Below are 14,576 nucleotides of genomic sequence, written 5' to 3' on the forward strand. Positions count from 1 at the left end.
ATCATTTTGCCATGACTGGCTATCGTTTCCATTCTGCGAGCAAATTTCCCACATGTTGGATGATGTCATTAATTTTACATTTTTAAGGGTTTTTTTTTCCCCCTTTACCAAATAAAATTGCATTTTTTCAGGAATATTCATGTCAATTTTCAAGTCATTTTGACAATCGTTCTTTTTCACAGTGTTTTGAAATCAGAACCTTAGTTATAATCACCCTGTATATCGTAAATCATTGCTAATTAATCTGCATTATTTATGCTTCATTAAATACATTATATTCACTTAATTTTTATTACTTTTTTCAAAATAGCTTCCTAATTAAGCATACTGAAAGTAACTGGAGGAAAAACCTTTATATATTATATGATTAATAATAACATTGAAAGAATTTTCAAACACACAGTAATCCATTGAGTTGAGTGAAAAATAATTAAATTGCAAAAGTTGGTTTTTGTTAAAATGTAAGAAATATTTATTGATTAATTAGTATGGGAATAGTGTTAATTACATTAATAACCATTTCATTTTAGTTAATTATTAGAAGTTTGAATGATTTTTCAGAAATTTCATTGTTTTTAATGTTAATACTATTTAAAACAAAAAACCGGTTTAAACCAAAAAAACCCGGTTTTTTGGTTTTTTTAAAAAAAACCGGTTTTTTTACCAACCCTGCTTTAAACATATGTTAGTTAATGATTAACATAGTTGCATGATGTAAAATTGTAGTGTTGATTGAACATGGTAATTTCAACAATGCTGCTTTCAATTTTTATGTTGGTTCTTTGGTAATTACTATTTTAAATAAACTTTGTTCTTTATTTTTTTTATAATATTAATTTTTCCCCCTCATGTTTAGGAGGATGATCAGTTAGGTGGTGATAGTAGTAAAAGTAATAGCATTACTAGCAGTCATAGTCAACATAGTGAAGGCATCAGTGCAGGTAGTCAAAGCAGCAGCACAAGTAGTCTTCCACCGCCTTCTGAAAATGATTCAACCTACAATTATCCAGCTTCCTATAGAGATCAGAGAGGTGCTCGTGTCAGTCCTTCGGTAATTGAACTTTTGTTTTCTCTTTTGAATATGAAAATTGTTGTGTTGGAATAAAAATGATGAACCATCTCAGCTATTTTTTTGTAGCTTTAGTAGTTTGTAGATACTAAGTATTTTCATAACTACCAAGTCATTATCATTTGATAAATGTTTGAATTGACAATAAATCATTTGTTTTATGAATTTAATTCCTTTGATTTTTTTAATCTAGTCATAAATTCCTTTGTTTTTACCTTGAAAATTTGTTTAATTTTTTTTTATATGATACCGCTATTGTTAAAGTAAATGGATTTAATGACTTTATTGCAGAATTCGTCATCTGCTAGCTTGAATAGTGCTGATGTTGGCGCAAATAATTTTGCCACCATTAGAACTACTTCTATCGTGACTAGACAAATCAAAGAGCACGAACAGGAAAACCATATGCATGAACAAATGTCTGGCTATAAACGTATGAGAAGACAGCACCAAAAAGCTCTTATTCAGGTAAAACATATGTAAAATACAATTTCCATTATGTTGTAAATTATGCAACACTGCAACTTATGCAAACTTACTATGCTAATATTACAACTGATTATTATTATTCAGAAATTGAAAAATGACAAAATTGCACGATGACATTCTTTGGCACTTTTGGTGCATGATAAATTCCACATAATGTATCAATTTACAAATCAATAATGATCCACTTTATTTGAATCAAATTTATCAAGATCTGTTTGAAAATTCTCTTTTCTCTACGAATTTATTTTCAGCTCGAAGCAAAATGTAGGCAAGAAATGGAAGAGCACAAGCAAAAGCTCGACAAGGAATACGAATGCGTTCTCCAGCAGTTCAGTAAAGAACTTGAGAAGCTGCAGATGAAGCATCAGCAAGAATTGGAGAGAAAAGTATTGTTTACTCATTTGCCTCCTTTTTCCATCTATTCTATAACTTTATTATCTTAATGAACACAATTTCTAGAAGCTGAATTTTAATGTAGAAAATTAAGGGAAACAATAGTTTAGTGTATATATATACATCATATTGCTTATGAGATGCGTGTGAGTATCTTTAGAGATTCTTTGTATTTTTTTCACTGAATTAAATCAAAAATTTATAATTTATTATAAATTATTACTAATCTATGTTGATCCATTGCAGCTGAAGCAGAATTTGGCAAGTGAGAAAAGACTGAGCAAAGGTATCTCGCAACAACATGAAGATGAGGTAAAGCGATACCAACAGCAGCAGAAGACCGAGTACAAATATTTGAAAGATCGTATAAAACGGGTAATTTTGCAAAAATAAATTATGAGAAAAAAGTTTAACCAGTGAAATAATTTTCATTCTTTGTAGTAATGACAAATACTTAGTAAAGGAAAAATCATGTGTAATTGTTTAGAGATTATTAGTTGAAAATATCTAGGATTTGAGCGAAATGAGTGACATTATTTTTTCCCAGCCTGGTAGGAGCTTGTGTGCAGAGAAAATTAGAAAAGTTCAGTCGGTATTAAAGAAATCTCTGCTGGACAGTCAACTAAAATAGCTGAGCAGTTACCTCAGTTAAATGGTTTTCGGGAGAATACTGCAAACCCAAATAATGTCCATGTTGTCATAGTGGACTTGATACAGATTATGGAAGTCAGTGTAGCTGCTCGAGTGAAGTATTAACAGTTAAAAAATGTGCACTTTGCTCTGATATTACATTTTTCCTAATTTATTACTAATTAATTGTATGGTATTGAAGTTGAGTGAGAAGGTGCAAACCTTCATTCTATTTATGATTTTTCAATTTTTCATTATTTCAGGAAATAAGTAGTGATTCATCTTCAAGACAGAGGGATGATGTTATGCGAAGTCATAAGGAAGAGATTCACCAGAGACAAACTGCTTCACTCCAACGACTTCAAAGAGAGCAAAGTGATTCACATCGCCTAGAGATTAGAAAATTCCGAAGGCGAAAACTTTTGCAATATCATCAAATGGAGCAAAACCTACTTAGAGATGTAAAGAATCTTTTTTTTTTATACTGAAAGGGAAAAATATATGGAATTACTTAAATCCGGGGTTCCCAAACTGTGCTCTGCTAAAGATCTCTTGGTGCTACATGAAGAGATAAGAAAATAAATGAGAATCATTTTTCCAAGTGTTTCAAAACTTCACATTTATTCCAAGTTAAAGCTGGGAGCTATCTTCCTTTTGCACCAATGAAAACCAATGTTAGTTCAAATATGATAAAAATGTATTGGAGTAAACATTGGAGGTTTCGTTTTGGAATTAAACTACATTTATCCGACCAGTGGGTGAAAAATTTCTGGAGGTACTTCTCCAGGGTTTGGGTTCATGCATTATGATGATCCTGCACCATATGCTATAAAATTTAAATTTGGCATGCCATATTATAGTTTCATACTGGTTCACCACATTTTCAGCCACCCACCAGCTTGAGAATGGGACTAATCATTTCATGCTATTTGCTCCTAATTTCCGATGGTCAATTCAGCGTGTTTTCTAGCCTATAGCTCCTAGAAATGCCCACTATAAACGCATTACTCTGGCTCAAAAACATGTTGAGTGTGATGACTTGCTTTCAGCAAAGGTACCCTTAGAGTTTTCAGCTTCTGAAGCCCAAATGGGAAAGTGTGCATTGCATGGTCCACATACATACTACCCTGCTTTATTCCTTATTCAGCTGAGTGGTAATGCAATTAAAATTACAACATCTTTGTCATTTTCAATCGCATCCCCTTGTATAGGCCCCAGGACCAGCAAAACATTGTATAAATAAATAATCATCTGACCTCAATAACAACATATGATCCAGCTGAGTGGTTGAATTTGACTGAGTAAAGAACTATTTTATGAAATTAAATTGTGTTAGAGTTTTCTGAAAACGGGCCATTTTTGTGGAAATCTGGATGTATGGTCATAGGATATATTGGAATAAATGTTAGTTGTACACACAGCTCGAGCGTGACTTCTGGCATCCCTGTAAACAGTGGTGCTCTGCAATGAAATTTTCTCCTCTCTGGAACTCAAAGTTTGGGAACCACTACTCTAAATCAATATTTTCATTAATGATGTCAGAAGAAAAACAAAAAAATTTTAACCAGGATTTGCACTGAACATAGGTTTTCTCTTGTTGACAAACATCTGGGTGTTTTTTCTTCAAATATCATAATTTAAAATAGCTTGAAACTTGTTAACACCTTCAAAATATGTTTAAAATACTTTTTGCACTTTTTAGAGTCAATAACACTAATTTTCTAACCACCAATATCTATTAGCTTGACATCTTTATCTCAAAAATATGAATCAGCCTAGCATAGGTTCTCAGAGCTTCATCACTAATGAAATTGCTCTCAATATTGTAAAAAATATTGAATGATTGTATCCATTTAAGTGTGTTGGTTTTGAAAGAATCTTCATGCATATATTGATTTCACACCGTCCCATTGCAGGAGCTGAACAAGAGACAGTCTCAGCTGGAACAAGCTCATTCTATGTTACTTCACCATCACGATATGACTCAAGAATTAGAATACCGTCAACAACGTACTGTTCATCAGCTACGAGAGGAGCATATCCGCAAGCAGCACCAAACTGAGCTTGCTAACCAGCAGGAATACAATTCTAGACGGGAGAGAGAACTTCGGAAGAAGCATGCTCTGGAAGTGAAGCAGCAGCCAAAAAGCTTAAAGGTAATTTTATGGCTGAGTTTCGTGTGTAACAATGAAAAATGTTTATGGAGAGATTTTTATTTTGCAATTAAAGAAGAGATTCCGTTAATCCATTTCTATCAAAAATATTATTTATAGTATATCGTATTCTATAGTGCATAACTTCCAGCATGTCATAGCATACGAAAAGGTTCCATTTGGTACAAAAAATGTGCTTGTGAAAAAAGGTATCTATTCACACAAACATAGCCATAAGTACATTATGAGTAGTAGTCATCTTGCATATATGGGCCACAGACTAGAAAGGTTGTGCACCCGTTATAAAAGGTATCATAGATGTAGATCAGTGTTTCCCAAAGTGGGCAATATCGCCTCCTGGTGGGCGATGGAATGGCCCGGGGATAGAAGCTACAAATTTAGCATAGGATCCTATGGGTTTACTTGAGTTGGTGGGCGATGAGAGGGAAAAAATTCTGGAGAAGGGGGTGATGGAATGAAAAGTTTGGGAAACTGATGTAGATGAACTTAACAATACAAAGATGATTTTTAACCGTTTAAAGGCCGAACTATGAATGAACAAAATCACTTATTGTTTTGAAATTTGGAATTCTGGGTCCTTTTGCATGCCTATACATAAATTAACTTTGAAATTTGAAGAAAATTTTTCTTTTGTTTTTCACGATGTTATATAAATGGACTGTTACATAATTGGCACTTAGGGAGAGGTGAAAGTGAAAACTGGTATTGCCTCTATTCTCACGATTTTTTATTTCTGGTGTAGTGTTACCACATGAAATTTTCTTCTACAAATTCAAATTCTCAACACACACCGATTTTTTTTTTACATAAAAATGTGTGTCACATTGGTAGCATCTAGTGTTTTTTGGCAAACTGCACCCGGTTTGAGCATCGCAGACACAATGTAATTTCCATCAAATGACTAGGCATCTTTTTTCAGTTGACAGCTTGGACCTGGATAAATACTTAACCCTTCCTTCGTTCATAGAAGGTTCATTGTCACTTCTCTTCAGCATTCCAAATGCGTAATAAGATCCTCTTCTCGCAAGTCTGAATGAATTTTCCAACGTGCTATAATGGTCATATGGCAGATCTTTTCCAATGGAATCCAGAGCTGAGGTTTTCATTGGATTCTGCAAAGAATTGTTTTATCCCATGCAGATGATGATATGGGGACCCCCCTCCAATTGCTTTTAAAATATACCTCCATCCTAATATGTGTGCATTCATCTGTCTTAACGAAACCCAGAAATTTTTCTCTAACTCCCAACCTCATCTCGTCTGAAATCACAAAATTAGTTAATCGTGACAGTACCCATTTATCCGGGGGAAAATATGTTGTAAAAATTTTTTATGCTTTCTTTTTGACACAAAATAAAGTGTTCCAGACTTTGCCGCAAAGCTGGGCAACAGGATAAGTCCAGTTGCAAAATTCTGGTGTTCATTCATTATCCCATGCAATTGTTTCATTTTTTTTTTTTTTTTCGGATTGCTCAAAACTGTCTTGCCTTTTCTTGAAACATTCACATGAGTGTTGCACTCTTTTTGCCCTACATTTTTTTGAAGAACACGTTTTGGGAGTTTCTAATGAGGGGCAAATGGGCAAAAAAACTGTCAGGCAACAATGGTTTTTGGGCCTCAACAATCACTTTCAGTTTACTTTGTTTACCGTGGTTCCCTAGCAATGCGTTTCAGACTAGTCACGCAGGAAGTCGCCATATTGGTTAACTTATACACGGTTTGTATGTCCCTCAAAGAAAGAGGGAGATATCATGTGATCCAAAAAGCCTCATTGAAGAAAACCTGGACAGTACCGGGTATTATAGCTAGTAGTTATATATATCTAAAAGTTTCTAAATATCCTACAGCTTCTTCTAATGTGAGATATCTTTTAGACATGGTTGCATACAGCTCAACATAAGGCTATCTACGATTGCAGATCTCGGTTTGATTAGTCTGCGGTTCACAAAAACATGTATATCTAAAAATGCAAGAGCAAAAACTACTCACCCAATATAAATAATTCACCCCAGAAAGCACATTTCTCTGTGTCATATTACCAAGAATTCGCCCCTATGCACATGTCAAATGATGACAACACCTGGGATTTGAACAGGAAAATTGAAACAGCTCACTGCACATTAGATATCTCTAGAATCCAGTGCTCTTGAAAGGCCAATGTTCCATAAATGGAACATGCATATTTGAACGCACGTAGCTTGTTCACATGTAACAGTAAGGAAAAAATAATTTATTTACTTTGATATATATCAAGTGGTAGAAACACACAAAATGATTTTCAATTTACTTCAAAATTGAAATTTTGGTAAATTTTAATTGAAATGGGGAAAAAATGCCCACACACACAAAAAATGTCAAAAAGGTTTATATTAACCTGAAGTTTCTAAATTTGTTTCAAAAAATACTTTGAACTCTTCTCTATATGATAAAAAACCGGAAATGTTTGAATCAATTTTTATCTGATATTTTTGTAAATAAAAACTATTTCTTTAAAGAGCATTGGCCTTTAAACAGTTAATAATGATCATGTTTAAACAAGTTATTAAGCTTTTACAAAGATTTATAAATAATTCTAGTATGGATTCACCCGCCTTCCCTGCTGTTGGCATTTACTTGTTCATGAACATGAATACATCAAAAAAGAGGATTTCTATTTTCTTTGAGAAATGCATAAAATTGTCAATGAAGTAAAGAAAAATGTCATTCAAAATCTACCTACCATTTTCCTGATTCTTTTTTTTTTTTTCAGCAAAAAGAACTTTTAATAAGAAAACAGTTCAGAGAAACTTGCAAAATACAGACTCGTCAGTACAAAGCATGGAAGAACCAGATTCTTGCTTCTACACCAAAAGAAGATCAGAAGTCTGTCATCAAGAAGCTGAAGGAAGAGCAAATGCGTAAATTGGCAATTTTAGGGGAGCAGTATGAGCAAAGCATTGCAGATATGTTGCAGAAACAATCAGTGAGTTATATTTTTATTAATTTGTAGGCTGAATACGACTTCTAGTCTATCATGAATGGTATGCAATGAAAACAATTTCTCCAGCCCAGCTTCTCTCATGGCAGAGTCCATTCACAACTCTCCAATGGGCTTCAAGAAATTTCCCAATTATTTATCATTAACTACATTTACTGAAAATGGTGAACTGAGTAATATATTTTACAGCTGCAAAATTGTATTTAGATGTTTATCTGGATCTTCTCGTGATTATTTGACTCCATAAATAGTGTTTCTGCTTTAATATGTTTTGTGGATGTGGTAATGATTTGATGGAAGATATTGTGTTCGTTCTTTTAACATAGATCAAACCATCCTCCCCACATCTTTTACGCTTGTCACTTTCTATATACAGCAGAACCTCATTATAATGGACTAATAGAGGCTGAAGGTTGTCTGTTATAATGAAAGTCTGGTCTATAACATAATTCTTATAGGGGTGTAATGCTACAGGGTGTACATCAATGAAAATACAGTAGTTAGCTATAAAGATTGTTTATTATATATCAAATAAAAACAGCCTTCAATATAGCTTGAATTCAAAAAGATGTGTACCTATGTCATGTATTAATCTCAATTCTTCTTGCTGGTGAGGGGTACGAGTCACGCAGTGCATCCATATTTACATAAAACAAAACAATTGATGTTTAATTGTTTGCTTGGAAAATACTTTTTAAATGAGTTAATATTTTTTAGGTACTTATCCATGAGTTTTAAATTTGTCAGATAAATTAAAAAAATTTTTTTAGCTGTCCATTATAAGCAAAGTCTGTTATAATGAAGTTCTATACTGTACTTTTTTTACTATGCCACTTTTTTCTATACTCTTGTCGGTCATGATAAATATGGTACAGTAGTGATTTGCAAACTTAGTCTCCCCCAGCTTCCTTATTAAAATGTATCTGCAGCTCCCCAGAATCCTAGAATTATCTAACAAAGAACCACTTCAAAGACTGAACGGGCACACATAATATCCCTTTCAGCAACACATACTTTGAGAACCGCTGTGTTGCAGCGCTGCACGTAGAAAACCAGTCTGTCTCACTACGCTCTTGTTAGATTGAAATGAAATTCCTCCAGAAAAGTTTAATAGGTGTCCGTGTTGGCTGTGGACAGGAAGAATATTGTGCCCCCATGATAGGTTTGATGGAGACAGGGTATTGGGAGACAGTGAATAAAGTAGTGGCAACATAGTCAAGGAGACCCCAAAACAATGTACATGCTCCAAAAAAGAAAAAGGTGGCATGTATGTAATGGTGTTGATGTACAGTATCTTGTTAGGTGTGATTGAAGTGGAGAGTGTTGGTCTTAATAGCCATGAAGCATGTTAACAAAAGTGAAACAGTGATTGTGGTTTAAAATCAAGGTGGGACCCACACACAAATGTTATAAGTCTCTTTGCAGAGAACAGGCAGACCTTCAATACGATGCTTACATAACAAAATTCAAAATTCATGCATCTGCTGTTCTCACTTCAAAATAGGAAGAGAGATGACATCACCACTAGAAAATGAAACAAGCTTAACTCTGATAATATATAGTCCTCCTACCACGAGATGAGATTTGGCTACGGCACGTCATGTCACGTCAAACGATTCTATTTTATCCTAGAAGGACATGCCAATCGTGAAAGCTCAGTCACTGATGAACTTTTCTCGATGTGCAATCGTTTTACCAAAAACAAATTTAATTAAATCATCCGACGTGACGTGACGCAGCGAAAATTCATCTCGTGGTCGGAGGACTATATTACATTACAGCCACACATACACTCAGAACACACATTCCGACATGTACCAATTCATTAGAAATTACACAGAGGGATTTTGCCTGATGCATGTATGGTTAAGTAGTAGTAGTAGTAACAATGTGATATACAGTAATGGACAGTTCCATAATAAGTCTATGCACTTTGTGAAGGCTGAAATAAGATTCACTCCACAATAGGTTAGTCCATTACTGGTTTGAGAAACTATTTTTCTGATGGCATCACTCACACATTTAAATGAAGGTACGGGATATTGCTATATATTGATAACATTGAGGCAACATACTACCTGTGTTGCAATTTATTTATTCTCTTGTAGGTCTTTGGGGGTGGTAGAAGAGTTTGCACAAGATTAGGGCATAATACGGTTTTAATTGTATGTTTTACTTTCATACTACCTGTGGTGCAATTTATTTATTCTCTTGTAGGTCTTTGGGGGTGGTAGAAGAGTTTGCACAAGATTAGTTGCAGTACAATAGTATAGTTATTGCCAAATAATTGAAAATCATTAACCCATCCATCTAGCTAAACATTTAGCTTGCGGAAACTTCAATGTGTAAAATTCAAAGGATAACTGTTAATCTAGAACGATTTTATGCAATATAACTTTAAATGTTGTTTAAGCTATAAACATAATTTGTACTGTAATTTTAGACACGTATAGAATTTTTCCTCATCATTCCACAATATTTATTCTTTCATTACAGATACGGTTAGATGAGTCTCAGGAACTAGAGTACCGTCAATTGAAAGACCAGCTCCAACAAGAACTTGAATTGCTCACCGCTTTTCAAAGTAAAATCAAGATGCAAGGAGAGGCTCAACGCAATAGGGAGCGTCGTGAGCTGGAAGATAGGGTATCAACAAGGCGTGCTTTGCTGGAACAAAAAGTATGTTGTGCTAAATTTGTTTTTTAATGTGTGAATTGCATTGAATAAAGATTAGTAAATTATTCATTTTAAGAGTTTTATTGAGCATCAGTTGATTAATAATTAATTGACTTTATTCATGTGTATTATTTTTCCATGTATATAAAATGTATGAAAATATATAGTGTGGACTGCTTATTCAAGGTTTGTATGGATCAAGGTTCAATGAATTAGATATGAATGAATAGAATTGTCATTTTTAAATTGTTTTTGCTTTGCAGAAATTAAAAATATCTAAAGAAAATCCCTCCGTCTTTGCAATCTCAAAGTGACCATGTTTTCTTAAGAAAAAATACAGGAAATTGCCAATTGTCAAATATGATACTAAAACTGAGCAAAATGTTCGATTATTTCTAAAATTTAAAAAAAAAAAGAAAATCATTGATGGTGGAAAATGAAGTGCAAACATCAGATTAAAATGAATTACAAAAGAAAAAAATTACTATATTATCCCACATGTTAATCCTAGTAATCAGTCATGATAATCAGTGTCAACAATAAAACTTCTCAAGCTGCATTGAAAATATGGGAAGAAATGGGACAATTTTTATTTTTAAAATATTCAGGAAAGTCAAAATTACAGGGGAAAAGGAATGTACCAGAAAAGCGAGTAATATGGTCATATTGTTCCTCTTATTTGTGTGACACATTTTCTTTGGCAGCAAAATGTTTCGTCCTGTGACAAACTACATATTTTTCTGGGGAGTCTGGGAAGTGGCACATATGTGGGCTTATAGGAATCATTATCAGACTGTAGACTATGTAGGTGGTGATAAAATCTGCTCCCACATATTCACAAATACTTCAACTACATTCGTGCTTTCCCCATCGATCTGTATTATTGGTTAATGGTCTGCATTACATGTAGTACTGCAGTTTGTAATAGACTTTATTGAATGTTTACGTTGTCAGATATTTTTCAATTTCATAATTGTGTGTGCATTTTCAGATGGAACTTGAAAAGCAACAGTTTCAAGAAGAAAGAGCTGAAAGACAAAGATTGCTGCTGGAGCGACAGGCTCGTGAAATCGAAGCCTTCGATGAAGAAAGTGCGCGACTGGGCTTTGATGCTATAGCCATAGCTGAAGCGTCGCAGGAACCTCTTCCTTCCGATGACCTAAGCATAAGTGGAAGCATGTTAAGCCTGGCCCATAGTAACAGTGCCAGTTCATTTACTCACACTGCTCTCTAGTTCATAATAACTTGTATTTTAAGGAAAAAGAAAAAAAATAGGTTTTTTTTAATTTGTATGTGCTGGCATCTCGAAATACTCCTTTGCTGGTGTAACTAAAAGCTTGAATATAGCGAGAAAAAGCTTCACTGGATAAATTTAATGCAGTGTTCAGAGGTTAAAAAAATGGAAGGAATAAAAATAACGGGGTTTATATATATAATGGGCAAATAGCAATAAGTGTTTGCCGATATAAAATATACATATATATATCCTATAAATTGGTCCAGCTGAAATTTATTCACTGCTTCCTGCCTGGCCTTATCTGTGAACCTGTTTAGTAGGTATTTATATAGCATGAAAGAGGGACTCGCGTGTAGAAGTGAAATTATGTGAAAGTTTAAAAATATGTACAAGGAATCTGTATGTGTGTGCGTGTACGTGTCCTTTTTTTCTTGAGAGTCCTCACCAAGGTTTTTGATCAATATCGCCAATCAAAGGCTAACAAGCGTGTTCAGTATTTTTTCCATATTGTGTGTTAAATCGTGTCCATGTATTTAAAAGGAGGAAAAAAAATTAATGAAACTTGTAAAATTTTGAAGCCAATCTTGTATCATGCTTTTGCATGTTGTTTCGTGGCTTTTCTTCGGCGTTAGATTATACAACACTTATGCTTGTGAAAGTGCAAGTTATATAGAAAAAAAAAAATGTGCATTGAGCTCATTGTAAAGCAGATTGTTCTCACCTCACTGATATAATTCCATCTGTATATATCATTGTATAAAAAAAAATCACTGTGAAATGTTCAATCAAATTGTAGATTGTTTTTCATTGCTTTAATAAAGATCATGTAAAAAAAATTTTGTGAATTTTGTTTTCTTGGAATTTTAATTAAGTATCAATTAAAAGGTGTGTCAAGAAAAATGATCATGGTAAGGTCTACCAGGTAACTGTCTACCAGGTACAACCCTGGTAGACAGTTGTAGCTCCTTTTCTAGGAATGCATTGTTTGTAGTCAAGTGTTGAGCAACCATGGGTGCTTGGCTTAAGCTTTATATGGCAAATTTTGATTTCTGAATGAATTCTGGTGGGGCCTCAGGCTGGTGGTACAGCATACTGTGGTTGCACGAGCACCCACTGCATCCCCAGACACCACTGTTTGTAGTTTTTCATACGTTGGGAAAAGCATGATTTGTATTGTATTGGAAGAGACTGTTTCAGACCTTTTCTTATCACTTACGGTAGCTTACTAGAGATGGCTTTTTAAAAGTGTTTGTCCATGTACTCTTCAAATTGGCAATATCGGCTGTTTCGCTGTTGAGATTCTTTTGTTTCTGTGGTGCAAACTTAGAACAAAAAATCTCTAAACGTGCTGATCCTATTTCAGCCCGCCCTGCCCACGTTTTTTTTTTTTGAACGACCAAGTGTTTTTCCCCGTCCTTTCAACTTGGTGTGGTGCACGATTCGCACGGCCCAAGAGTGGGAGCGGTAGCCCAGGTCGATATACCTAAAGTATTGGTTTTCTGTGGTTCCCAACTTCGAGGCGCGAATGCGAGCCGATCTCCCCGTTAAAAAGTCTCGCCACAGAGAGCAACAGCCCTACAAACAGTACAAATATTCAGTCACTACACATCACTCACTTCACTTCTTAGATATAGATGGCAGCACTGAAAAATACACAACACTAGATACGCACTCAGACTGTTAGGTACACGCACTTGCACTTCTGGCACAACGCACTAGGTAGTAAATTGCCTATGGCGATAGATCTGAGTTGTGCTCGGTTGAAGAAAAGAAAAGATACCTAAAGTACCAAAGGATGTTTAAAGGTGCCGCGAGTTCGCCCTTGTCAGAAACTTACCTGACACGGGTACAACGGAAACGGTGACGACCACAGAAAAAGATTGCAACCGCAAGGAGTCCCACATCGAGGGGTTAGCGCACCAACCTCTTGGTGAGTACAAAAGAAAGGGCTGCCATTCGGAATCGGCAATTAATTGTAGGTCCCAGGGTCTAATTAGCCCTCGTGTTCAGAAAATTACCGTTGAACGACAAAAATTATCTCGGTCCAAAAGCCGTTCCTCGCTGTCCTACAAATGTGCCCGGTGCATTCGACAACGGGAGACCCTTTGAGAGATCCCCCACTTTTCTGGTTTATGAGCAATTTAAATTTCTTTTTCAGAAATGATTTTCTGAGCTGAAGTGCAGTCTTCTTACAGTGGAAAAAAAAATTGATTTTTTTTTTTTTAAATTTTTATATTGTCACGAATGAGGGTCTTGGTGCGTGGTCGCACCTGTCACAGGCAGCTCTGAAAATGAAGCCAATGAATTCGAGAGGAAACGGATGCTACCCGTTGGCATCAGAACGCTGTGGGGCGACCGCACAGGAAGCGAAATCCGAGTTGAAAGGAGGAGAAAAGCTTTGTAGACCAAAACAAAACGTGCTCGGTGGGGTGCCAAAAATGTCTCTCAGAGAATAAATATTTTTTTTCTCGAGCTGCTCCTGGAACCTAAATTGCCTTCAACTATAGAGATGTTCCGGTGCACGGTTTTGTCCAAAAACACACAGCTCTGAAAGAAAACCACAGCATGCGTCTTAAGTGGAAAGATTTATAGGGATAAGAGATGCAACTATAAGATGTAGAAAAACCGGACATGACCACACGTTAATATTCCTTAGGAACTTCTAACGTATTGAAGTCGTGACGGAAAATCGACTATCCCTCATAGCCGACCACCCAAACCACCAGCAGGGAAGGACAAGGTGCAGGGCTCCTAGACCTAAACCAGCCAGCCTCTCCACAGCGTGCAACGATCCCTCCGTCACCATTTATTGATACTAAAATTTGCTCAATGAGCAATACAAAAAAAGAGGACGACATCCGTGTTAGACCCGCAACTACGATATACTACGGGGTGCTCAACCTTTTTGATAGTGCGGGCTATTTTAGCGAG

At 35.3% G+C, this 14,576-nt stretch overlaps 1 protein-coding gene across 2 annotated transcripts in view; it reads left to right on the top strand.

Moving 5' to 3' along the window:
* Nucleotides 1-12,488, top strand: part of Tao (Serine/threonine-protein kinase Tao) — a 31,944-nt gene extending 19,456 nt beyond the window's left edge. For both annotated transcript variants that reach the window (XM_089253043.1, XM_089253044.1), the window contains 9 exons: nt 857-1,051; nt 1,361-1,537; nt 1,810-1,944; nt 2,198-2,326; nt 2,845-3,042; nt 4,498-4,737; nt 7,505-7,717; nt 10,229-10,411; nt 11,400-12,488. In XM_089253043.1, the coding sequence (XP_089109169.1) occupies nt 857-1,051; nt 1,361-1,537; nt 1,810-1,944; nt 2,198-2,326; nt 2,845-3,042; nt 4,498-4,737; nt 7,505-7,717; nt 10,229-10,411; nt 11,400-11,642 (1,713 nt within the window). In that variant the 3' untranslated portion in view covers nt 11,643-12,488. The remainder of the gene's footprint in view (nt 1-856; nt 1,052-1,360; nt 1,538-1,809; nt 1,945-2,197; nt 2,327-2,844; nt 3,043-4,497; nt 4,738-7,504; nt 7,718-10,228; nt 10,412-11,399) is intronic.
* Nucleotides 12,489-14,576: the final 2,088 nt, after the last annotated feature.

The sequence above is a fragment of the Pholcus phalangioides genome, unplaced genomic scaffold (assembly GCF_987345545.1).
Source record: "Pholcus phalangioides strain wild (caught in Gottingen) unplaced genomic scaffold, Ppha-v1.0 ptg000031l_1, whole genome shotgun sequence".
NCBI classification, from domain to species: Eukaryota; Metazoa; Arthropoda; class Arachnida; order Araneae; family Pholcidae; genus Pholcus; species Pholcus phalangioides.